Source organism: Pituophis catenifer, unplaced genomic scaffold (assembly GCF_029215685.1).
Source record: "Pituophis catenifer annectens isolate HBS135680 unplaced genomic scaffold, rPitCat1.0.hap2 SCAF_8, whole genome shotgun sequence".
Taxonomy (NCBI): Eukaryota; Metazoa; Chordata; class Lepidosauria; order Squamata; family Colubridae; genus Pituophis; species Pituophis catenifer.
The window spans coordinates 76481822-76509153 of NW_027256888.1; the positions used below are offsets into that span (position 1 = coordinate 76481822).

The 27332-nt window shown below is 41.5% G+C and overlaps 1 protein-coding gene across 2 annotated transcripts; it reads left to right on the plus strand.

Moving 5' to 3' along the window:
* The first annotated feature begins 3877 nt into the window (after positions 1 to 3877).
* Positions 3878 to 27123, plus strand: NUP54 (nucleoporin 54). Of its 2 annotated transcripts, XM_070948812.1 has the most exons (12): positions 3878 to 3968; positions 11348 to 11422; positions 11536 to 11676; positions 13682 to 13908; positions 14097 to 14284; positions 16140 to 16336; positions 17627 to 17681; positions 18481 to 18574; positions 20906 to 21013; positions 23102 to 23221; positions 24137 to 24247; positions 25803 to 27123. In XM_070948812.1, the coding sequence occupies exons 1-12, from the start codon at positions 3914 to 3916 to the stop codon at positions 25929 to 25931; spliced, it is 1500 nt and encodes a 499-aa protein (XP_070804913.1). In that variant the 5' UTR covers positions 3878 to 3913; the 3' UTR covers positions 25932 to 27123. The 2 variants fall into 2 exon arrangements, with proteins under 2 accessions (XP_070804913.1, XP_070804915.1); XM_070948814.1 differs by lacking the exon at positions 11348 to 11422.
* The last annotated feature ends 209 nt before the right edge of the window (positions 27124 to 27332 follow it).

Consider the following 27332-nt stretch of genomic DNA (forward strand, 5'->3'; position numbering starts at 1 on the left):
CTAAATCTGAGACGTTAAAATCTGAAGCTTTTTCAGCTCAGAAATGAAAATGTCATGTTACAGTGCATAAAGTTCTTGCAGGAAGAGAGATGGTTTTGAATATCTGCAGGGACAAAGAAGCCAAAAGAACAGAATATAGGATAATATATTGCAGTCTTGGGAGCCCAGGAGATGTACTACACAGTATCCGTAGGTCAGGATTGTGAATTTCTGGCTTATTTTGCATGGATAGCTTTTAGCCTAGGACTGATATAACTTGCAGATTATAGGCACAGTGAAATCACTCTTGCTTTCAAAGGAGAGTCCTCTGTCACAATTACAAAAAAATTGGCCAGCCTTCTGAAAAGTTGGCCTGTTAGTCTCTTTGGGGTCCTTGGTGCTCCCTGAGTTTTCTTGCAGACATTTCATTGCCCAACTAGGTAATATCATCAGTGCTAAAGAGGGTGGGGTTTACTTTACTCTGTTTACATACAGCTGGCTTGTTGGGTAGTGAAACATTTGCAAGAAAACCTCCAAGCTCAGAGAACATTAAAGACCCCGCAATTCAACCTTGAGCTACAAATATTCTTTTCTGTCGCTGGCTTCTTGTTTTGACATGTTGAAAACTAGATGTGACCAGATGTGGGATTAGCAATGGACTCTCTGGGGAGCAGCTTTAAATATGCAAAGGTTTACAATAGCTGTTAATAAATCAAAGGGCTAGCTTCTCCTCTTCTCAAAAAAATTAGTCGATTTAAGACAATTTGGAAGGGAGAACCACAATCGGATTTTGGTACGAGCTGCTTGTGAAGTCGGTAATGAAATCAAATCTCAAGGCCCTAAAACGTGCTTGGAATGTTGCTTGTTTAATTTTAAGCATCTTTTATAGCTGACTAAAAATCATATGATGGATGATTTGGGGTTTCTTGTTAAGAAAAAAAAAAAATCAAGGATAAAGGCTCCCTCCTCTTGAAACCGATATTACGGGCAAACTTGTCTGCTGCTGAAGACGATGGATGAATTTAAAAAAGTCAAACTTCAGGATCCAGTCTCCAAACAGCCTTTTCTCTGAACGTATTTTTCTAATTTGACTGGACAAGGTCAGTTGCTGCTGGTACTTGTGGCCTATTCGCTTCTCTTGCACAAATTTAGAAACGATGGGCACACTTTGCCAGTTGCTCGCCATTGTTTCTGCTCTTGACGTTGAGGCTCCCAAGAATTTTCAGGTTCCTTGCAATCCAACTGGACATCACAATATTTGTCCTGCAGCTACGCAAGTCGGTGATGTGTGCGTTGACCAGCTAATCTTGGACTGAAACCATAGACTGCTCTCTTTAGAAAGATTTGAGCCCTCCTTCAACTGTAAGGGACAGGATTGGGTTTTAATCACATTTATCTAATGCTTCTCTTAACTCAAAAAGAGCTGCTGATCTCTCTGTATTCTACAAGTTGCACAAGGTACACTAATATTAACCCTTTTTAGATGGGAAGCTAAGATTGTGCCATAGCTGCTTTTCGAAGGTTGTGTTTTTGAGTTAATGACAAGTGCTGGCCTTAAAAACAGTCTTGCATCTCCCTGAAGTCTAACACACTTTTATGGCATGATGGAACTATACCAAGCATTGAGTAAAATATGTTTTTGTTCTTTCGTTTCTTTGTTTTCTTACGTCTTAAAAGGGAAGACGAAAACAAACAAGGGAATGCATTTCATGCTCAGCTGGGGCGGGTGGAAGGAAGGAGGGAGAAGAAAGAGAGGGAGGAAGGAAATGAAGGAAGGTGGAAGAAAGGAAATAATGGAATGAAGAAGAGGGAGGGAGGAAGGAAATGAGGGAGGGAGGAAATAATGGAAGGAAGAAGAGGGAGGAAGGAAGGAAATAATGGAAGAAGAGGGAGGGAGGAAATAATGGAGGAAGGAAGGAAATAATGGAAGAAGAGGGAGGGAGGAAATGGAGGAAGGAAGGAAATAATGGAAGAAGAGGGAGGAAGGAAATAATGGAAGAAGAGGAAGGAAGGAAGAGGGAGGAAGGAAGGAAATAATGGAAGAAGAGGGAGGGAGGAAATAATGGAGGAAGGAAGGAAATAATGGAAGGAAGAAGAGGGAGGGAGGAAGGAAATAATGGAGGAAGGAAATAATGGAATGAAGAAGAGGGAGGAAGGAAGGAAATGAGGGAGGGAGGAAATAATGGAGGAAGGAAGGAAATAATGGAAGGAAGAAGAGGGAGGAAGGAAGGAAATAATGGAGGAAGGAAATAATGGAAGGAAGAAGAGGGAGGAAGGAAGACTCATGAATACACTGAATCATATCTAGTTGAAATGTTTGATTAAACACACTTCTAAAAGCATGATGCACATCGTAAGTATTATTTTGTATACACCTAAAAAATAAAAATTGATTTCTGCATTTCACAATTAGTTTTGGAAGGTAGATGACCAGTGTGATTTATGAACTGGCACTGAATACTGCACAACGCAAAGTCTTCTGCAACTGCTGTGTTAGAAGATTCTATTCAGCGTGTGTGCCAAGCAGATCCCGGTAAATTTAAGATTTTTTAAAAAAAGATTATTGATAGTTAACAATATTCTTAAAATCACTCGGAAGTAACCATCTAGTTCGGGGGTCTGCAACCTTGAATACCCAAAGAACCATTTGGACCTGTTTCCCACAGAAAAGAAAACACTGGGAACCACAAAACCCTTCCCGTACCTGACTATTTCTTGAGCGTCCACAAAGCTAGCATATGTAGTTGAATTAAAAGTTCTGTTTTCTTCTGAATTGGATTTATCCATGGTTGGCCTACAGGAGGTTGAAAAGCTCAATAAATCGTGTGCTGGTAGATGTCACACATTGGAGGTTGTGATGCATATTTTGAGTGACGGAGCCGTAGCAGAGGGGTGAAAGAGCCACATGTGGCTCCAGAGCTGCAAGTTGCCGACCCCTGATCTAGTTAAAATATAAACGTGCATGTATACAAATGGAGTAATACAATACAGGTAAGTCCTCGACTTAACAACGGTTCATTTAGTGACAGAAGGTACATCATTGAAAAAAAATGATTGTTTTTAACGCAACCATTATAACATCCCCATGGCCACATGATGATAATTCAGATGCTCCCGGGGGCCATGTGATCTTCTTTTGCGACCATCTGACAAAATCAATGAGGAAACCACATTCACTTAGCAACCGAGTCACTAACTTAACAGCTGCAGCAATTCACTTAACAAATGTGACAGGTCATAAAATGGGGCAAAGCTCACTTAAATGTTTCACTAGACTAGGCAACCAAAATTTGATGCTCAATTGTGGTCGTAAATTGAGGACTACCTGTCAATTGAAAGCGGAAGAGTGAGATCTGCGATTCTCTTCCAATCCTTAAGGGGGCGCAGTGCTCCCTTTTTGCGGAAGCCGGTAGCGTTATGAGCCGCTCTGTCCTTTTGGATCTCGGATAACGCCTGTCTCATGACGTCACTGACGAGCACCGCGCGGATGACGCCAATCGCTCCGCCCAGTTGCCGGAGCAACCATCAAACTGTGCATCCAGCTTTTATGCCCGAGTGAACGACGGTTCCTGTTCATAGAGCTAGAAAATAAGAGTCACACCTCTGCAGTGATTTTTCATATAGCGTATATGTATAAACCTCAACCCGTTCCTCTTCCGAAATTCAACCCACCGTGAATCCAGCCTGTCACCCTCGAACCACGCCGTGTCTCTCCCACGGATTTCCATAACATAGAGTTATGGAAGAGTTTAGAATCGGAAAGTGGAACCCGAGCACTATTCTACATCTTTCGTAGATCTATAGTCCGCCTTCGGGCCTTCTCTCTCTGGGGAGTCACGGTTTCCGCCCGGACGGAAGAGGCGACCGGACCTTTTTTTTTTTTGAGCGGGGGGAGGGGGAGCGTTCGGCGTTGCTCGTGTCTCGTTGCTGCCTCATGGCTTTCAACTTCGGGGCGGCTGCTGGCGCCGCGGCCGCCCCAAACCCCGCGGGTGAGTGAGGAGGCGAGGAAGGGAGGCCGGAAGGCCTTGTCGGGACGAGTTTCCGGGCCGGGGGGGGAGGGAAGGAGGGAGGGAGAGCTGCACCCGTTGAATGCCTGCCTGGCTCTTGGAAACCATGGCAGGGAGCGGAGGAAGGAGGGAGGGAAGCCGCCGGTGTCTCTGCCTGAGGCGATATTGTAGGTTTATTAAACCGCCCTGAAGGATTCTGGGCGGTTGAGCGATTTGGGCTCCCTTAGGAACCAACCAAGAGGGGAAGAAACGAGGGAGGGAAATAAAATTACCTCAGCCGAAGGAAAATGGAGGGTGTGGGGGTGTCTGTGTCAAAAGCCAGAGTTCTTTTCAGGCGGCTTCCACTAGGCAGGGAACCCACCACCCCCCATCCAACGAGCCGCGGAGGAGGAGGAATGGAGGCAAACTTGTAAAAAAAAAAGAGAAAAAGCGGGTTTTTTTTTTAATTTATACAGGCCGTCCTCGATTTACGACGTTTCCTTTTTGGCTTTTCAGAATAGGCAAAACAAGGGCTCCCTCTTTCCAGATTGAGATTGGAGTCTGTGGGAGTGTTAACTCATTCCCAAGAAAACGTTTTTAGTCTTCAGCCAAAGCTGAATCATTGCTGCTCCAAAGCAGCTTCAGATAGATAGATAGATAGATAGATAGATAGATAGATAGATAGATAGATAGATAGATAGATAGATGATAGAGAGATAGAGAGATAGATAGATAGATGATAGATAGAGATATAGATGATAGATAGATAGATAGATGATAGAGATAGATAGATAGATAGATGATAGATAGATAGAGACAGATGATAGATAGATAGATAGATAGATGATAGATAGAGAGATAGATAGATAGATAGATAGATGATAGAGATAGATAGATGATAGATAGATAGATAGATAGATAGATAGATAGATAGATGATAGAGATAGATAGATAGATAGATAGATAGATAGATGATAGATAGATAGATGATAGATAGATAGATAGATAGATAGATAGAGACAGATGATAGATAGATGATAGATAGATAGATAGATAGATGATAGAGATAGATAGATAGATAGATAGATGATAGATAGATAGAGACAGATGATAGATAGATAGATAGATAGATGATAGATAGATAGATAGATAGATGATAGATGATAGAGAGATAGAGATAGATAGATGATAGATAGAGATATAGATGATAGATAGATAGATAGATAGATAGATAGATAGATAGATAGGTGATAGAGATAGATAGATAGATAGATGATAGATAGATAGAGACAGATGATAGATAGATGATAGATAGATAGAGACAGATGATAGATAGATAGATAGATGATAGATAGATAGATGATAGAGATAGATAGATAGATGATAGATAGATAGATAGATAGAGATAGATAGATGATAGATAGATAGATGATAGAGAGATAGAGATAGATAGATAGAGATAGATGATAGATAGATAGATAGATAGATAGATAGATAGATAGATAGATAGATAGATAGATATACCGCCCTTCTCCCGAAGGACTCAGGGCGGGGAACAGCCAAAAGGTAAAAACACAGAATACAAAAATTGTAAGAACAGTTTAAAAAAACATATTAAACAATTTTGGCCCAACAATTAAAATACCCCTTTTAAAATTCAAATTAAAATTAAGCAATTGGAGAAGTTAGGCCAGCCCGGCTTGTTGAAATAAAAAAAAGTCTTGAAGGCCTCAGCAGTTCGTCTCTTTGACCCAAATCTCTGCCAAAAACCTCGAAATGCTTATTTATAACCAGAAATATTAAAAGAAGAAAGGCTCTTTGATGTTTTACATTTCTCTATAGTAAAACCAATTCATGCCCATAGCTTTTTTTTTCTCTTCTAAAATACATCCTTTCGGAATATATCAAATTTTGCATATCGAGAGAGGTTTGTAAATCAAATTTAACTGATGTCTAACAACTATTGTAATCTCTTGGCTAGGTTTGAGTGCCTTTTGCATAGAAGGGCAGGATGCAAATTGGATCAATTGTTAGTCAGAAAATTGTTTTTCAAAACGTTGAAATACTATTCTTGAATACGAATTTATTTCAAATTACCACTTGATATTGACTTCTGAGGGATGCGGTGGCTCATTGGCTAAGATGCTGAGCTTGTCGATCAAAAGGTCAGCAGTTCGGCGGTTTGAATCTCTAGTGCCGCATAATGGGGTGAGCTCCCTTTACTTGTCCCAGCTTCTGCCAACCTAGCAATTCGAAAGCATGAAAAAATGCCAGTAGAAAAATAGGGACCACCTTTGGTGGGAAGATAACAGTGTCCTGTGCTCCTTTGGCATTTAGTCATGCCGGCCACATGACCACGGAGACGTCTTCGGACAGTGCTGGCTCTTCAGCTTTGAAATGGAGATGAGCACTGCCCCCTAGAGTTGGGAACGACGACTAGCACATATATGTGAGGGGAGCCTTTACCTTTACCTTATTGACTTCTGAGCAATATTGGTTCTCTGTTACAATCAAATAGTTATTCTAGAAGAGAATGATAGGTGTGAAATTGGGTTATGTAGTAGCTTTGCTTTAAGATCGGGGCAAGATTGGGCATTTCTGAGTAATGGACACCTGTATGAAGGAGAGACTGCTAAAGATTTGTGAAATTTCACAGTAGAATAATGGCAGGAGACCACATTTCAGATTCTAATTGCTGGATCTTCCTTATGCTCTGGGTATTCCAGACTCAGTAGTCACTTGAAGCACAACAGTTGTTCAACTCAACATTTTTAATCCTAATTCTCCATTTAAAATTAAGACTGATACCATAACTCTTTTTCCAAAGAAAGATATTTGCTTATATATAAGTGGCTGTTTGATTGGATGAGCAAAGAAATCCAAAATATTGAAGATTTGAGAAGATATTATAATGCACTTCTTTGTCACAGATATTTCGTTGTCTGTCAGTTAGCTAGCTACCATATAGTTACTTAGCTACCTATTGCTACTGAGGCAAACCATGTGCAGATATGCTCAAAAGGTCACCATAAATGGCTGATAAGGTAAAGGTTCCCCTCGCACATACGTGCTAGTCATTCCTGACTCTAGGGGGCGGTGCTCATCTCCGTTTCAAAGCTGAAGAGCCAGCACTGTCCGAAGACGTCTCCGTGGTCATGTGACCGGCATGACTCAACGCCAAAGCGCATGGGACGCTGTTACCTTCCCACCAAAGGTGGTCCCTATTTTTCTACTGGCATTTTTTATGTGCTTTCGAACTGCTAGGTTGGCAGAAGCTGGGACAAGTAACGGGAGCTCACCCCGTTATGCGGCACTAGGGATTCGAACCGCTGAACTGCCAACCTTTCAATTGACAAGCTCAGCGTCTTAGCCACTGAGCCACTGTGCCCCTAAATGGCTGATAGGCTGCATTAAAGAATCCCTTTGAGCTAAATGAAATATAAATAGGGTGGGGAGGATTCAGTGTCACCTTTCTAATACAAGGGAACCATATCTGATTTGTGGTAAGTTTTGTATAGCTTTTAATATTCCCAATAGTAAACCCTAATGCAGACAAAAATTTCTTGCGTTCAGTTTTGGTCACCATGATTAAAAAAAAAGATGTTGAGATTCTTGAAAAAGTGCAGAGAAGAGCAACGAAGATGATTAGGGGACTGGAGGCTAAAGCGTATGAAGAAGGATTGCAGACATTGGATACGGCTAGTCTAATGAAAAGGAGGACTGCAGCTGACATGATAGCAGTGTTCCAATATTTGAGGAGCTGTCACAGAGAGGAGGGGGTTGGCCTGCTTGGTGCCTAATAGTGGTTATTAAAATTAAGTTGTCCTAAAGAATTAGGAACAGAAAAACTCTTGTGTTTTACAATTCCTGCTATTGGTTTTCTTGTATTTCTTCTAGTACTTAAGAAATGGATGTATTGCTTCGATGTTTGATTTCTCACTGACTCTGTCTTGCTTTCTTTATGCTTCCCACTCATCAGGATTTGGTGGGCTTGAAGCAGCAAATTCCACTGCCACTGGGTTTAATTTTGGGGGTTTTGGATTAACTGCTAATCCTGCAGTGAATTTTAATATTGGGAATTTTGGTGTCTCTACTACTTCGGCGCCACCGTTTAATTTTGGTAACAGTCTGGCCAGCGCAGGTAGAGAATATTGATGTGAAGCTCGTAATTATTTTGTTTTTGGAGAGTTCCAAGAATTCAGTTTACACTTGCCAGTTTTTTTCAAGTTTATCCATGAACGAGTTGCATTAAAATCTGTAAGAAGTCCTTCAAGCCAAGATTTGACAAAACATTTCTCTGTTTTTATTATTCATTTTAAAAATAATTTACATGTGATTTCTACTTGAAATGCTTTATTTATAAAAGAAAACCCAGAGTTTGTGAGATGGGCAGCCTATAAATTTTAATAAATAAATAACAATTATTTATTTATTTATATACCCCAATCTGTTATATTGGAAAAATAGTCTGCCTTGTAGTGAAATGGGCAGCAAGATTAATAAATAATGAATATAATAATAAAGCACAATTATCAATAGCCCAGAATAATAACAGTCAAAAGCAGAATATTGTTCATCGCCAACCTATAGCACAAGGCCTGAGGTTATAGCCAGGTCAGATCCAGTTCCCCAGCAATAGTTCCAGAAATTTGTCAGATTTCTTCATTGTTTTGTCAGGGATAACTCAGTAGTGCTTAGAGATCTAGGAATTATCACAAATAAGCATTCTCATTTCTAACAGTACCTGCATGAAAAAAATAGCAGAAATCAGGTTAACTCCGTAGCCAAGAAATTAAGAACGATCAACTGAGAGCTTATGTAAAATTTGCACAGAGCTGTATGTTGATTTTTAATGCATTTCCATTCAGATAATAAATGCATAGCAAGAAGGTACACAATCTAGCTGAAGAAAGGGACACGCATACATACACAAACACATGTGCAGATGTGTGTGTATGTGTAAGGTATATAATGTTCTGGCAAATATTCTCAGTTATGCTTCCAGTGTAGGTCTTTGAGTCTATACATGAACATGTTTTGAAATCATATGGATCAAGATTGGGATATGATTTTTCCCCCAAACAAGATGAACCCAATGACTTTATAATACTTGCAGGGATACAGAATTGTAATTCCATGGCAAAAGGGCCAAACAATTTCATAGTAAAAGGTATTTGTTTTCTGTTTCTTGAATTCTTGGACTCTGCTACATTTATATATATATTTATATATATATATTCCATTTCCTATGTCTCTTCATTGGATTTCAGTTATCATGAATCCACCATGCTTTTCCCAAGGTCCTGTGGAAAAACAAATTGTATACGATCAGCACCCAAAAAAAAAAAAAAAATCCCAGCTGGCTTTGAGTCAAAACATTCAACAACAAAGATTTCTTGTTTTAAAAAAATCTAGTTTTGCTGACTTTAATAGTAATTATCTCTCTACTTACCTCTATTTTTTTGTGTATATTTCTTTTGTATCAATTGTTGTAGCTGCTCGTATATGAAATATATCTTCATTTCATAGTTCCCATCACTTCTGTGCTATGTATGCAGACATTTCAACATTCAGTGCATTGTAAATTCATATTCACTGTTAAAACAATCACCACCTTAAGTAGTAATCCTAATAGCACTGTTTTGTGATTCATTGGAATTGTTTCCTCGGTATGCATTTCCTGTGGAGCTGGTTTGCAAGGAAAAATGCAGAAAGGATACAGAAGTGTGATTTGATCACTACCACAATTTGTGTAGAAATTGTGCTTTAGATAGGCTCACAGAACTTACAAAGATGGTTCAACAATTGTTGCTATCCAAGTAGCAATAATGATCCTTCCCATATTTAATAAATTCTGTTTCCCTGTGCTTGAGAGAGTCCCAGAATTATTAATCCATCCCACTTGCTTATATATGGTAGGACTTCATTAATATGTTCTCTCTCCTAACCTACTTTGGCTGATCTGGGAAAGAAGCTTAACAGAATTTGATCTGGTTAGTATTTAGATGCAGGTTAACCTGGAAAACTGTAGACTAGTCTGACAGTTTGAGAAAAAAAAAACTCCTGCAAGAAAGCTATAGCAATAGCACTTAGACTTATATACCGCTTCATAGTACTTTATAGCCCTCTCTGAGCGGTTTACAGAGTCAGCCTTCTGCCCCCAACAATCCGGGTCCTCATTTTACCCACCTCGGAAGGATGGAAGGCTGAGTCAATCTTGAGCCTGGTGAGATTTGAACCTGCCAAATTGCAGGCAGCCAGCAGGCAGCAGAAGTAGCCTACGGTATTGCACTCTATCCATTGCGCCACCATCATTAATCTCTTTGGTATTCTTGTCAAGATACAGTAACTACATGAGTATGTTCATAAAGTTTCTAAGAATTGAGCTTGAGTTCAGGAGTCCCTTTCCTTCCTTCCTTCCTTCCTTCCTTCCTTCCTTCCTTCCTTCCTTCCTTCCTTCCTTCCTTCCTTCCTCCCTCCCTCCCTCCCTCCCCTCCCCTCCCCTCCCTTCCCTTCCCTTCCCTTCTTTTTCTTTCTCATTCCCACTCCTCTCAGTGACTCTGGGCGGCTTACAAAAATAAAAAGCCAACATACAACATAAAAACAATAACACCCCCCCCACCCCTGACAGCAACAGATAAGATACTTGATGGGCCCTATCCTGCTCCAGGTTCCCTTAAGCCTATTGGCAAAAAACAGATCTTCAGGGCCTTGCAAAAGAATGTCAAAGTAGGGGACAGTCTAATCTCTGCAGGGAGGATGTTCCAAAGGAAGGGAGCCACCACAGAGAAAGCCCTTTTTCTGGTCCCGCAAGGTGTACCTCCTTAGAAAAGGGGACCCACAACATTCCTTGCCTCCCCGCTCTAGTGGGTCAGGTATACGTGACTGAGAAAAGACGGCCCTTCAAATAATTATTAAATTATTTTTAAAATAATTATGTTTTCATTGTATGGCTGGCTTGGGAATTCTGGGGGTTGGAAGTCCACACATCTTCAAGCAGCCAACGGTGAGAAATACCGGCCTTCAGTAAATATGTCTCCTCCTTATCTGAGTTGTGAGCGAATATATATGTATATGTATATGTATATGTATGTATATGTATATGTATGTATGTATGTGTATATATATATATATATATATATATATATATATTTACTAGACCCCCCCCAAAAAAAGGGTTGCAAGTATATGTACTTTTTCTCTAACAATAAACTAATGTTGGCTATTTTCTGCTGTCGCTGGATCTTGTGTGAGTATCAGATCACATCAGTCGCATTCATTTGTCGCCATCTCTCTTCTCCGATCAGCATGCTGTCATTGAACAATTAAATTGCCTTGCCAGAAGTGACCCTCCTTTTAATTTACATAATTTGGTTTCCTAGGAGCTTTTGGGGGTTTTGGGACCAGCACCACCACCCCGGGGTCCACCTTCAATTTCTCAACTCCTACAAACACAGGTAAGTGGCCGGCCGAAAGTCACCCGTGCAGAGATGGCTTTCTGATTAAAATGCACGTGTATTAAAGGAAATTGGGCTCGCTTCTTGGCTGATGTTCTTTCTCCTTCCTCCAGGGTTGTTTGGAGCTACCCAGAACAAAAGTTTTGGTTTCGGTACCACCTTTGGAACGGCACCGACGACAGGAACTGGGCTTGGCACCGGCTTGGGAACCGGTTTGGGATTTGGTGGTTTCAACACTCAGCAGCAGCAACCAAGTAAGTACAGGTAGTCCTTGATTTACGACCGCAGTTGAGCCCAGAGTTTTCTGTGGCTAACTAGGCGAACATGATAAATATGAACCAGTTGCCAAGCGCCCGGATTTTGATCACATGACCCTGGGGATGCTGCAAAAAAAACAGTCCTAAGTCACTTTTTTCAGTGCTGTAACATTGAACGGTCACTAAATGAAGTGTTGTAAGTCAAGGACTACCTATATGTAGAGGTTAAATATTTTCAGAGAGTTTATCTAAACTTTTCTGTGGTTAAGATGGAGAAATCTCCCTCTTCAAAAGGATATCCTCATCTTCTTTTGACTGACCTGCAGCTAGCTGAGTGTTTCTCAACCTTGGTAGCTTGAAGATGGGTGGGAGATTCTGGGAGTTGAAGTCACCCATCTTCAAGCTTCCAAGGTTGAGAAACACTCAGCTAGCAGGAGTAAAGCTACTGTTCTCTCCCACCTACCCGCTTTGTGAACTAATAAGTGCCCTGTGGGCAAAGACACAATAACAATCAGGGTGGATTTGATTTAAATCGAGTAGATTTAAATCACGATTTAAATCATGATTTAAATCACTAGTAAAAAGGCTTGATTTAAATCAACTCGATTTAAATCATAATTTTTAAAGAGCAACTGTCATCTCTGCTACTCCTTTGACCCGCTGTTGACTCACCGATAGTCCCAGTGTTGCAGAATATACAGCCTCATATGCTACATAACTCAGCTCCATTTCATGCTGAATAAACTAAATTATTTATGTATCTTAAATAGAAATCTATCTTACGATAGATTTTTACCCCAAAAGTTTTTTATTAAAATAAATTCGATTTAAATCAAAAAAATCAGATTTAAATCAAAAAAATCTGATTTTTTTGATTTTTTTTAAAAAAATCATTGATTTTTATCCACCCTGACCACAATCAATATTCCAATCGGCTGTTCCCAGAAGTCATCACAGCTATTTTTGAACAGGACTTTTGTAAAAAGACGCTGAATGCTTTTCAGCCAAAGCGTTTTTTGATGAAAACCTGGAATCACATAGAGCTTGTCATCATCACTGATCAGACAATACAAACCTGACCTTCTCCAGGAGCATTAGGTCATCAGTAGATCCATGATGACGTCCGGGCAGGTGGGCGGAGTCTCCCACTGCTTTTACTACTGGTTCACAAGAACCGGACAGGAGCAACCTACCACTGTTCAAGTAGCCACGGTTGAGAAACACTGCTGTAGATTATTAAATACTTTTTTTAAAAAAAAGGGTTGGAGGTAATCTTGGAGGATATTACATTGATAGATTTGATCTATCAAATCAAATTTGCTGTCTACATGGGGCTCCCCTTGAGGAGCACCCGGAGACTCCAGCTGGTCCAGAATGTGGCCGCGCGGGTGGTTATGGGAGCGGCGTGGCGCTCCCATGTGACCCCCCTCCTGCGCGAGCTGCACTGGCTCCCGGTGGTCTTCCAGGTGCGCTTCAAGGTTTTGGTTACCACCTTTAGAGCACTCCATGGTATCGGACCGGGGTATTTACGAGACTGCCTTCTGCTACCAATAGCCTCTCACCGACCAGTACGCTCCCATAGAGAGGGGCTTCTCAGAGTGCCATCGGCCAAACAGTGTCGACTGGCGGCCCCCAGGGGGAGAGCCTTCTCTGGGGGGGCACCTGCCCTTTGGAACGAGCTCCCCCCGGAGATACGGAGGATCCCGGATCTGCGCACGTTTCGTCGTGCTCTCAAAACTTTTTTATTTCAGCAGGCTGGCCTGGCCTAACTCTCCTGCTTAAATTTTTAAATTGTTTGATTTGTTTTATAAATTGGGTGTTTTAATTTGTTTTTCGGCCAAAATATTTAATAATTTTAATGGACTTTTAATGTTTGTATTATCTGTATTTTATCTTGGCTGTTCACCGCCCTGAGTCCTCCGGGAGTAGGGCGGTATAGAAATTTGATAAATAAATAAAATAAATCTGCCTCTTAATAGCGGATCTTCTAATCCAACTTTAGCACTTGGAGGTCTTTTCAGCCAGCCTGCTCAAGTCCCTGCACAGTCCAACCAACTGATCAACACAGCAAGCGCGCTTTCCGCCCCCACCCTCTTGGGAGATGAGCGAGATGCCATTTTGGCCAAATGGAATCAGCTGCAGGCATTTTGGGGCACAGGCAAAGGGTATTTCAACAACAACATTGCCCCGGTGGAATTTACGCAGGAGAACCCATTCTGCAGATTTAAGGTAAAGAGGTCTTTCTCTCATCCTTGTGTCGGGATCGAAACATTTGGTTGGCTGGCTGTGGGTGAGCTGTTCCATCTGCTGGGACTTCAGAGATAATCTTCTCTGTGTCAGTGTCCATTTTGAATGCCTCCTTAGCGCTGAAAAAGAATGAGCATCTGCAACTGAAAAGACAATTGTCTCTTTGACAGGCCGTGGGCTACAGCTGCATGCCCAACAACAAGGACGAAGATGGCTTGGTGGCATTAGTCTTCAATAAAAAAGAAACAGAGATTCGTGGTCAGCAGCAGCAACTGGTGGAATCGTTGCACAAAATCTTGGGTTCAAACCAGACGCTTACAGTCAACGTAGAAGGTGTAAAGACCATGCCAGATGACCAGTAAGACACTTGGATAATCTATATAAACACAAAAAGAGCCGTGGGGGCACAGTGGTTAGAATGCAATATTTCAGACTAACAGTAAAGGAGAATATTTGTAGTTTAGGGTTGGAATGAGGGGTCCTTGGTGTTTTCTGAGCTTGGTGGTTTTCTTGCAGACATTGCATTACCCAGCTAGGTAACATCATCAGTGTTGATGATGTTACCTAGTTTGGGTAAGGAAACATCTGCAAGAAAACAAACTCAGAGAGCACCAAGGACACCTCTGTCAGCGTCCTGGCACTGACATATATAAAGAGGGGAGAAGCTTGAACTTTTGCCTACTAAATCCCTTTGAAGATTCTGTCTCCTCGGAGATGGGAGAGGAGGGAGACGTTCCTGTGATCTGACGAAGTAGAGATCAGGAAAGTGACTTGGAAGATAGCCAATGAGAAGCAGAGAATTGGGGATCGGAAAGGGAGGGATTGGGGGGCAAAGGTCAGTACTGACCGCGAAAGAGCCAGGATCAGATCGCTGTGCTCAAATAAAGAGAAAATTTCCTTAAAGATCGGCAGTCTGGAAATTCATTTATTTTGAGATAGCATCGAAACCTGACAACCTCATTTCAAGCTAATTCTGCCCACAACCTGGAGTTCGATTCTGACCAGGTTGACTCAGCCTTCCATCCTTCCGAGATTGGTAAAAGGAGGACCCAGATTGTTGGGGGAGACATGCTGACTCTGTAAAACCACTTATTGATGGTTGTAAAAGCACTGTGAAGCGGTATATAAGTCTAAGTGCTATTGCTATATTTTATCCTGCTATCTATAAACAGCCTGAAGTTTCCCAGACCAAGGCTAAACTTAAGATCTGTTGTGTTGAGGTGGCCTCTGATAAAAGTCTCTCATTCATTTGTCCTCTGTTCACACCACACACTGGAGCTTAAGTGTGTGTGTGTGTGTGTGTGTGTGTTTGTATAGCAATAGCACTTAGACAATCTGGGCCTCATTTGACCCACCTCAGAAGGATGGAAGGCCGAGTCAACCTTGAGCCTAGTGAGATCTGAACTGTCAAATTGCAGGCAGCCAACAGTCAGCAGAAGTAGCTTCCAGTACTGTACTATAACCACTGCGCCACCAAGGCTCTATATTTATGCATGCTGAATGCATCGGGTGAACTCCATCATCATTATTTTTAAACAATGGCTTAGATTTGGGTTGTATGAAGAGAACTGTACTTTATTCAGTAAATGCTGGTTAAAATGTAACTTAGCTGCAGATGTGTGGAGTGCTATTTCTGACGTATTGGTCTCCCCCATAGCAAAAAAAGAGAAATTCATCCAGAGGTTTTTCATCCTGGGGAAATTCACCAGTACCCTTTCCCTCTTCTTACTATGGCCCAATAGGACCCAAACAGAAAAGGTATTCTTTTTCCTAGATTTTCATTGTCAGTTCTTAGGATCCACTATGAGATTTTCCGCTGAAAACAACGGGAACAGAGTAGGGAGAGATCTTACTTCTTTAAAACGTTCAGTCGGTTAAGTTTGCAGCGTGCCACTTGACACCAAATAACTACCCAATTCAAAAATCATAATCACAGGTTAATCCTCAAACTTGCAACCGTCATTGAGCCTGTAATTTTGGTCGTTAAGTCATCGTCATTAAGCAGGCTGACATGTGAGCCCATCGGATTTTACAACCCAAAATGCAGTCATGTGAGGCAGTCATCGGAACTTCAAATCTGGGTTTTTTGAAGTTCACAAATCTGCGTGCCCCTTTTTCAGGGCCCATCGCAACTTTGAGCAGTTGTTAAGCGACCAGTCGTAAGTCAGGGACTGCCTGCATGTCAAATCCGAATCCTTTCCCTGATCTTTTAGAACAGAAATAGTGATCTATGTGGTTGAACGGTCGCCCAACGGGACTTCCAGGCGGGTTCCAGCCACCACCCTGTACGCGCACTTCGAACAAGCCAACATCAAAAACCAGTTGCAACAGATTGGCGTGACCTTCAGCATGGCCAGGACGGAGCTCTCTCCAGCACAGGTTAAGCAGCTGCTGCAGCATCCTCCTGCAGGTAACCCAGGCGTGGTGGGGATAATCCAGCATTCCTTTCATGTTCAAGTGACAGAATGAATGGCTCTTTTTGAGGAAGTGAACGTTTGAGCGATTCTTGGAGCGAATGCCTTTTAAAGGAAGAAAGTTAGCTTCATAAACAAGGGTACTTTGGATTCCGATTTGACTTGCCATTTGGAAAGATTGCAAGTGGTCTTCTCACTAAATCCCTGTGAGGTAATTTGCACAGTATTTACAGTTTCAAAAGATACCACTTTAGGACAAGAAGGAAAGAATATTTGTATGCTCTGTCAGCACTGAGCATGCAAACCAGTGAGAGGCTTCTACTTAAGAAAAACCAATTTCCTGTGTGTTACATTTAAACAAGAGAAACTCTATCATTCAGTTGTCTTTGACTCATTAAAAAGAAACTCCCTCCCTCCTTTCCTTCCCCTTTCTCTCTCTTTTCCCTTCCTTCCCTCCCTCCCTTTTCTGTCTTTACCTCTAATTTCCTTCCTTCCTTCCTTCCTTCCTTCCTTCCTTCCTTCCTTCCTTCCTTCCTTCCATCCATTCATCCATCCTTCTTCTCCCTTTCCCTTCCTTCCTTCCTCCCACCCTTCTCCCTTTCCCTCCCTCCCTTCCTTCCATCCATCCATCCATCCATCCATCCATCCATCCACCCTTCTTCTCTCTTTCCCTCCCTCCCTTATTTCCTTCCTTCCTTCCTTCCTCCCACCCTTCTTCTTCCTTTTCCATCCATCCATCCATCCATCCATCCATCCATCCATCCATCCATGTTTTATATGGCTTCCCATATCACACAAGTGCCTCTAGGCAGCATACAAAGACTAAAACTACACAGACAGACAGACACACACTCTCTCTGTCTCTCATATAACCCCCGGTATTCAAAGATTTACATGAACGAGTCGCAGAAATGTGATTATATTATTTATTTCCTTATTAATCAAATTTATGTAGCTGCCCATCTCACCCGGGGCAGCTATATACTTTAGCTTATACATTCACCATTCCATAGTATTAGAAAAGAGAATCTTTGCATACCCCCGAGGGTCTGATTTAAATCAGTTCACATGCTAACTTACAAGGAAAAGCTCTTAGATCTTGATTGGCATGGTATGTTTATTATTTCAGCTAGAACTTCGAGCATTTTAACTAAACTTTAAAGGCCTAAGGATTAAGACATAAGGGATATTTCCTGTTGAAAAGAAAGGCAAACCTTTTTTTTAAAAAAAAATTCTTTCTTACACTAATAAAAGATGAAGTCGATTCTATTCTTCTCCCTTTACAGGTGTTGATCCAATCATTTGGGAACAAGCCAAGGTGGACAACCCCGATCCTGAAAAGTAAGCGGGCTTTCAAGATGACTCATCCGAAGCGCACCTTTGGAATAATTTGCAAAAAGAATAACAATATTTTCCAGAGTTGGGATGGAGAAATTGAAATAGTTGGTTCAGTAAACAAAACAAAAAATGATTCTTGCTTCAAAATGGCTGCTTTGATAATTAATTGTGGTTTGGAAGAAGCTTTTTTCTCTCTCCCATATTAAATTACCTGTTTCCTTCTCGTCTCCGCAGTTTTGTTCTCCATTTCTTTTTCCTTCTCTTCTTTCTTATTCCATCTCCATTTTTCTTCTTTTTGTTAAATGAAAGATATCAATTTATATAAAGTAAAAACAAAGGCTCCTAATTATCTCTGTAGGAAATCTTGTATTTATGATGTACAATTACTCTGCAGATTCATAGCACTCTTTCTATTTCTCCCATGGCACCAACAGTATTTCATTTAAATTAGTTTTTCTCAAACCTCGGTGACTTTTAAGACATGGTTGGCTGGGGGATTCTGGGAGTTGGAATCCACATGTCTTAAAAGCCACTGAGCTTGAGAAAAATTGGCTTAAATTATTGTTCAGTCTACGATCTGCAAGGTAATAATTGCCCTGCCTTTTAAATTGTGTTTTTATTTATTCTTTTCATTTGTATTATCTTATTTTAGGATAAATAATTTTATTAATTATTACATTCATTTTTAATTGCTCTCCCTATATCACACCGGGCTCCTTTGGGAAGTGGGGATAAAATTGGATGATGGCAATGTTTGACATTCATCTAATTTTTGCTGAATCCATGCTTTTAACTTCCACAGGCTGATTCCAGTCCCAATGGTTGGCTTCAAGGAACTCTTAAGGAGGTTGAAAGTTCAAGACCAAATGACAAAGCAGCATCAAAGCCGACTGGACGTAAGTGTCCGCTCTTTGACCCCGCCCCTCTCTTCCTAAAGGCTTTGACCACAAATAGTGTAGATGGCAATAGACCTATATACCGCTTCATAGTGCTGTACAGCCCTCTCTTAAAATGGAACTCTGGAGGTGGCTGCTAGATTGAGAGCAGACTCCACCTCTTCCCCCCTCGCTCTCTGCTCCCCACTTGTCCATCTCTTTTACTAATCATATGGATATATTTTTTTGTTTTCTTTTTCTTTGTTTATTTTCTTTATTATTTTATTTTATTCTATTATTTTACTTTTGCTTTGTTTAAACTTCCTTTTTTAATTACTGTAAACCACCTAAAGTAATCCCATGGTGAAATAGGCAGCAAATAAATTTAATAATTATAGCAATAGCACTTAGACTTATATACTGCTTCACAGTGCTTTACAGCCCCCTCTAAACGGTTTACAGAGTCAGCCTCTTGCCCCCCAACAATCTGGATCCTCATTTTACCCACCTCGGAAGGATAGAAGGCTGAGTCTATCTTGAGCCGGTGAGAATCGAATTGCCGAACTGCTGGCAGTCAGCAGAATTAGCCTATAGTACTGCATTCTAACCACTGCACTGCAAACTAAAAAACTGTTAAGCATCTGTAAACGGAATAAATTCCCAAAACAATATAGTAAATATTTGGTCCTTATTAGTGTCTAGTTTGGATGTTTGCTGGCTGTATAAGGATTGTCTTGTATAAGTTAATATGTTTATTGCCTTGAACATAGGAAAAGCCATATTTTTGGAACGGAAAATGTTTCCTGTTGCTACTCTTCTGTGTGACCATTAAATCTCTAATGCTTTTGGCTTTTAAGAATTGTTTGGAAGCTAATGTACGATTCCAGAATCCTACAGTCATGAAATCTGTGATGCAGAAACCATGTTAGCCAGCCATCAATGACTCAGTTAAGGAAGGGAGTGTAATAAAGGTAAAGGTTCCCTCCTCGCACATATGTGCTAGTTGTTCCTGACTCTAGGGGGCGGTGCTCATCTCCGTTTCAAAGCCGAAGAGCCAGCGTTGTCCGAAAACGTCTCCGTGGTCATGTGGCTGGCATGACTCAACGCCAAAGGCGTACGGAACGCTGTTACCTTCCCACCAAAGGTGGTTCCTATTTTTCTACTTGCATTTTTTATGTGCTTTCGAACTGCTAGGTTGGCAGAAGCTGGGACAAGTAACAGGAGCTCACCCCGTTAGGCGGTACTAGGGATTCGAACCACTGAACTGCCGACCTTTTGATCAACAAGCTCAGCATCTTAGCCACTGAGCCACCGCGTCCCTGTTAGGGAGTGTATTAGAAAACTGCTAATTGCTTCTTGGAGGAAAACGTGGATTGGCTCAAAAGGAAGATGACTTTGGATTTTAGACTATTTTAGTACATGCTTGGACCTCAGTGCAGAAACGGTAGTTGGAGAGAGATCATCCTGCTAACAGCTGAGATATTGATAGACAGGTCTTCCTTGTTCCTCTTTCTTTTCTTTTCCTCCACAGCACTAAACTCAGGAAGGATATCTAAAAGCCAGCCTTTTTGCCCAACCATAAAGGAAATAAGCCATTTGTCTTTGATGCTTTAGTCTAGTTCAGACAACAAATGTTATTTATATGCTTGCTTACACATTAATTTCTATACTGCCCAATGCAGAGGTGGCAGTGGTGTATAAACCAGATAAAAGAAGCATCCAACGATTGCCTCAATTAAAATCTTAAAACCACAGTAAAAAAAAAAATTAGAATAGCCCCCTAACTCAGCTAGAAGCCAGACACCATTTTTAAAATGTAAGTTTTTAAATGCCAGAATGGGAGGGGACCAGGTGCATCTTTGACATGGTCCGTGTGCCTCTCACCTGTGAGGATGAAAAATCAAATAGCTAAAAACCCACTTTCCAAGTGATCTTTGTTGGAATCATAGAAATGCAGTTGGGTTTTGTGCCCAACAGAATTGCAAGGAAAGGATGTTTTAGAGGGAGAAAAACATCATCCTGTTTGTTCAAGTAGCGACAGGGAATGAATTTATCCAATATCTCAGGGGGGCTCAGTTGTGTCAGATCAAAGAGTGGGGTTTGACACAGTTTTAGTGTGTTGAGTGTGCATGTGTGTGTGTGCACACATGTAGCTAGAGAGAGAGAAAAAGAATTGCAAATGGTCATTTATTTCTAAAATGACAGTGATTCTGAATGGAGTTGCTTCCAGTTCCGTAAATACCCAAGAGAAAATGGAAAAAGGTGAGAAGATTTTAGGGATGGAACCAAAGTGATTGTTCAAAGTGAGTTTCTTTGTCTGTACCTCTGAGCCAATCTCTCTTTTATCTGTAGATAATATCAGAAGATATAAGCGAGCTTCAAAAAAACCAGACGACAACCATGGCCAAAATCGCTCAGTACAAGAGAAAGCTAATGGATCTTTCCCATCGAACTTTGCAGGTAAGCCTGGCAGATACTTTTTTTTTTTAGCCCTCCAGTAAAAGAAGATTAAGCATGTTCGCATTACCTAAGTTTTAAAAGAGATCCACAAATCTTTAGTTCAGTTAGGAAGTCAGCCTGATCAGATGGCCTAAGTTTCAGTTGGAGAAGAAAGTATGTTCTAGTCTAATAAATGCATAGAAATGCAGTTACGCTTTTGAGAATTACACTTTCCAAAAGTTGCAGTGCTGCTTTATCCATTTATTGAAGTTATATTTAGTCCATCTGCTAGCCTACAAAAATATATGCATTGGGAACAGGAATATTCCTAAATATCAGAATGTATTATTAAAAATATGACATATAACATGTAGTAGAAAATTGCTTGCCAAAGAGAGAAATGAAAAAAACATTTGTACAGGAAAATGCTTATGTTAAGAGAAGTATGCGTAGAAATACCTCCAGTTTTTGGCAACATTTTGCAATCGATGTAGGGATGGGAAAATAATGAGCTAAATAGAGACTGAATTGCTAAGATCTGCTACAAATTCTTCTCATCTTTAATATATAAAGAAAAGCGGTTCCGGATTCTGCAACCTTGATACCATGTTTCCCCGAAACTAAGACCCTGTCTTATATTTTTTTGAACCCCGAAAATTATTTTCAGGGAGGTCTTATTATTTTGGGGCACGTGGAGCAAGACGGGGCTCCTCTTGCCGTCTTACCTGATTTCCAGCTCAGTCTCCCTAACCTTAACCAGAGGAAATGGTGGGGACCGCTGCACATGCACATGTTAAATATTTTGGGGGAGGGCTTATTTTCGGGGAGGGCTTATTTTTGTGGGAGGCTTATTTTAGCGCATGTGCTCAAAAGCCCAATTGGGCTTATTATCAGGGGATGTCTTATTTTTGGGGAAACACGGTATAACTAGCCAGATGAACCATGCTTTTTCTCTCTTAGTATATGCTACAGGTTTTACATCTCACTGTGAAACCTCCACATTGCCCTTGTGGCTAAAAGTACTGTATTGTTTGTACTATAAGACACACACACACCCAAAAAAAATTTGGGTGGAAATGTCTGTGCATCTTATAGAGCGAATGTGGCTGAAGCCCTGCCCACCCGCCAGCCCCCACCCTTCGGCCTCTGCCTCCCATCAATTTGCCTCCTTGCAGCAAACAGCAAACAGCCTGGTCATCTTCAGCACAGCCTGATTTAGTACAAGCAGCTGGTTGGTGGTTGGATTGGCCTCCTAGAATACCGCCGATCAGCTGTTCCAGGCTGCGAGGATCGCAGCTGGAACTCTCGGAATACTCCCAGAACTCCGGATCCCTGCCACCTGGAACGGGCTGAAAACAAGACGCGTGGAAGCTGAAAATGGGGCTCGCAGAGGCAGCGATAAGTGGCGGCGATCCCCACAGCCTGGAACAGCTGATCGGCTTCAGGCTGTTCGCTGCAAGAAGGCAAATTGCTGGGAGGCAGAGGCAGATTTTTTTTTCTTGTTTCCCTCCCCAAAAGCTAGGTGCGTCTTATGATCTGGAGCGTCTTATAGTGCAAAACATACAGTAAGCAGCCCTTGTCAGTCACAGAAAACCAGAACAACATTGTGAACAAACAGAGTTGCTTCTTTATTGTTGCTTGTCTGTTTACAGGAATCTTGCCAGACTCACTACATTCTCTTCTATAGAAGAGAATATTTATAGTTTACTGTTGAACTATGAGGTCCTTGGTGCTCTCTGAGCTTTGTTGTCTTCTTGCAGACATTTCATTACTGGAAATTATCAGTGCTAGTAGGGAGTGGGGTTTGCTCTCATTTTATATACTGCGTTCTCTTGGGAACTTGCCAGATAAAGGCTTCAGGAATCCTAGAGTGGGGGGTCAGGCCTTTGTCACTTCCTTCCCTGCAAGGACTCCAAGCCCATCAGTCTTTTCACTCCTCCTCCCCACCCTAGCTGGAGATTCCACCACAACTTTCTTGAAATGCTGTGGGATGGAGTTCCATCGGAACAAACATGGGCCAGGCTCTCCCTGCTTCCCAAAGGATTAACTTTCTTTACAGAATACAGCTTCTGAGACGTGTAATAATTTTTTAAAAAATATTTGTTGCAGGTGTTAATCAAGCAGGAGATCCAGAGGAAAAGCGGGTATGCCATCCAAGCGGACGAGGAGCAACTCCGGGTGCAGCTGGATACGATTCAGTGCGAACTCAACGCCCCTACCCAGTTCAAGGTGAGCGGCTCAGAAGGTTGCAGTGAGACCCCCCTAACCTCAGACATAACTAACCAGAAGAGATTCCAAAGAATGGATCAAATAGGTTTCTGTATTGTTGTTGTGGTCCGCCAGCAGCTTGTGGAGCTGGCAGCGGAGTCGGACAGTGAGGAGGCTGGGGAGGAACATGGGCCAGTCCTGGAGACTGGGGAAGGCTCGGATGAGGGCTCTGTGTTGGAGGCAGAGATGGGGCCAGCGCCATCTGGGAGTTATGTGCAGATTCCGGAGCCTCCAGAGTCGGACATCAGAGAGGCAGAGGAACAGGAGGAGCCTGTTCCTAGTGCGCGAATGAGAAGAGCTGCCAGAAGACAAGAACAGTTAAAACAAAAGGGACGACTCAGGAGTAAGGCCTGACAGGGTGAGCTCCTGTTACTTGTCCCAGCTTCTGCCAACCTAACAGTTCGAAAGCACGTAAAAATGCCAGTAGAAAAATATGGACCACCTTTGGTGGGAAGGGAACAGTGCTCCATGCGCCTTTGGTTGGCCACATGACCACAGAGACGTTTTTGGACAGCGCTGGCTCTTCGGCTTTGAAACGGAGATGAGCACTGCCTCCGACTAACACGCATGTGCGAGGGGAACCTTTACCTTAACCATGATTGCAACTTTAGTGAGAAGTTAATGAGTTAGGTCATCTTTCACCTTACCCAAACTCTTTTAAATTGTAAGTGATGAAATCACACTTTTGAATGCTTTTCCGTACAAAACAACAGCAGTGAAGATCCCTTCCATCTGAGGCACTAATTTTATACACAGAACGGTGGTTTTTTTTTTTTGTAGATAGGAAAATGCAACCCAAACAACACCGCTCGCTCTTCTATCTCATTTCATGAATGCCTAAACTAAGATTTGAATTTTGTAACTTATCTCTTCCAGGGTCGGTTGAACGAGCTGATGTCACAGATCAGAATGCAGAACCACTTTGGAGCTGTCAGATCCGAAGAGAGATACTATATCGACGCAGACCTCTTACGGGAAATCAGACAGGTGTGCAGTGACTGGGATTTATTGTGAACTAAATTGATAAAACATGGGGCTGAAATCTCAGCTTGAATCAGTGAGCTCATGTTCCTCAGTGACTTTTATCTAGATTCTCTATCGTCGATTAAAAAAACTGAATTGCAACTCTCTGTAAACATCAGAGATGTACAAAATCTTCTATGATTTCTTCTGGGATTTAGTCTACAGATCCATAGTTGAAATAGCTACATTGTGCTTTTAATGCTAATGTTTCACACCCTTGGCAACTTTAAGAAGCTTGTACTTCAACTCCCAGAATTCCCACCTTCTACATCCCTGACAGTCTCCAGTTATATAGACCTCAACTCCTAAAAAAATGAGGAATAGAGAAGGCAGGGAATTGATGTACATATACCTGAAGGCTATCTATGCTGGGGATGTCTGATTTAAAACATAACAGTTAGATTCTTGCATAAAAAGAAAAGAGCCCAATGTTTTGTGAAGGATGATGGGAAAGAGGTAACTACTTTCATTTTTGATAAAATGGCTTTAAGGAAACTCAGAAGCAAAATCTATGGTAGGATATTTATAATAGAACCATCCTGCTGCCAAATTTTGCCGGAATGAGTTCCATTCAGAACCAGAAAATGCCAGTAATAATATTTTGCTAAGATGAACATAAGTGACAGAATGTTGACTAATGTTCATTGATTCTGTAACTAATTACAGAAACATGTTTGGATTAAGAAATTCTAATTTGGAACTGTTTGTGAAATACGTGAATAGTTCTCGGAAATAATTGCTGCAAAATGAGAGCAAAAAGCACACACGTTTCAGTGCAAGCTCATCTAACTTCTTTCCAGGAATACAGATTCTTTTAGCATATTCCTTTCCTCTGATTACATGCTCATCTTTCCTTTTATCAACCCCATTTGAGATTTCAAAGAGAATGGTGTGAAATTTATGATTCTTTTCAGTGTGCTTATAAAATGCCAGGTGCTAATGTTCAAAATCTGAGCAAAGTTTGGAATACTTTGGAGCCAGTTTGGTCTAGTGCAGGGATGTCAAACTCGCGTTGTCACGTGACATATCATGATTCCCCCCCCCAATTTGCTAAACCGGGTGTGGGCGTGGCCAGCGCATGATGCATCCGCAAGTTTGACAGCCCTGGTCTAGTGGTTAAGGCACCAGCCTAAAAACCTGGAGATTGTGAGTTCTAGTCCTGCCTTAGGCTTAAAACCCAGCTGGGTGACTTTGGGCCAATCACCAGGAGACCATGAATTCTAGTCCTGCCTTAAATATGCAAGCTGGCTGGTGACTTTTGACCAATCACCAGAAGGTGCTGAGTTCTAGTCCCATCTTAGACATGAAAGCCGGCTGGGTGACTTTGGGCCAATCACTCACTCTCACTCCATCCCACCTCAGAGGGTGGTTATTATTGAGAAAAGAGGAGGGAGGAGGAGGAGGTACGTTCATCCCCTTGAGTTATGTAATAAAAAGAATAAAGGCAGGATAAAAATAACATAAATAAATGCTCAAAAGGAAGCAATCTCATACGATTTCCCCTCTTTCTCTTTTTTAGCATTTGAAGCAGCAGCAAGAAGGACTGAGTCACCTGATCAGTATTATAAAAGATGACCTGGAAGACACAAAGCTGATAGAACATGGCTTGAATGAGAGCATTCCAGTTAGAGGGGGCGTCTTCAGTTGATCGATTGGTCCTTTCCATTGACTCTACGGGCATAGAAAACACCTTGTTCCCCTTCACTGAAATTCACCAGGTGGTTCTTTGGACCATAAATCTTAGTGAAGGTTCTGAGAGAGTGCCAGGGACTTTACCTTGAAGGTCAAAAAGGGATAAAGGTTCTAGAAAAAAAAAAAAAAAACACCCTGCACTTGATTTTTAAGGTGGAAGGAAACTTTAGACACCGCTCTGTGATTTAAACCTGCGTTTCTGTTATGTTCAGCTATGTCTCATTTTTGTTTTGTTTTTTTTAATTTTCCGAACAACACTTCCAGTGTTAAATTATCGGTGGGGAAAATAACACACCTTCTCTGTATGAGAAAGAACACAAAACAACTGGTTTAAAGGAGAAATGCACCTGTCAATGTTTGGGAAAGAAACGCACAGGTCACAGGTTCCCCCCCCCCTTTTGTGCTTAAGCACAAAACTGTATAATTTTATATCATTGCATCAGAATTTACAATGAAAGGTAACAAAATCTGCTTGCTTTCTGCTATTCAGCCATATGCTCTTTATAGCGGATCGCTAGTTTTCAAGATTACTACAGATGGAAACTGGATCTAGGAGTCTTAATCTTGCCCGATCACTAATTAATCTGTTGGCCTAAATATCCTGTGAGATTCAAATCCCTATCCACCACCTCCGGTTCTCAAGCAGTACAAGAGAAAGCTGCATTTGAAGCTGTGCCTGTTGCTTTAACCCAGGACTCTCCAAACCTAGCAACTTTTAAGACTTAATGGACTTCAACTCTCAGAATTCCTTAGGCTGCCATGCCTTTCTGGGAGTTGAAGTCCACAAGTCTTATTTGGAGACCCCTGCTTTAACATCCCTCTCCTAATGTAAGGCACAGTGGAGGAATGGTGCCCTCTGTGTTGTATTTCCTAAAGTGAAGCTGAAAATGAAAGCCTTACAGTAACTCTGTAAGAAAAGCTTTTTAAAAGGGGTATTGCTTTATTATATTAGAAAGCTACCTGCTGGTTTTTGTTTTGTTTTTTTTTAAGCCAGGAACTGGGGCTGAGGGAATAGCCACAATAACGTGCTGGCCTTCTTTCAGAGTTCTTGGTAGAATGAAACAGCAGCTCTGTTTTAAGTGTTTTTCCATTTGTTGTTATGTTATTAATTGCACCAGGGATAATAAAGGTAGACTGTCAAAACTGGACTGTGCTTACAAGTGAGTTGGCTGCGCTAAGGCATCTTGGCATCACTCCCAAAATACAAACTACATAATCCATATGTGTGCAGGCGGTAAAGGTAATCCAGGTGTGAAATCAAGCACGTGGATGGTAGCTGCTCTCACGTTTTGCATTTGTAGTTTCTGAGAGCATGAAGATTGGTCAGTAGATGCAGTTTTACTAGAACCCTGTACTT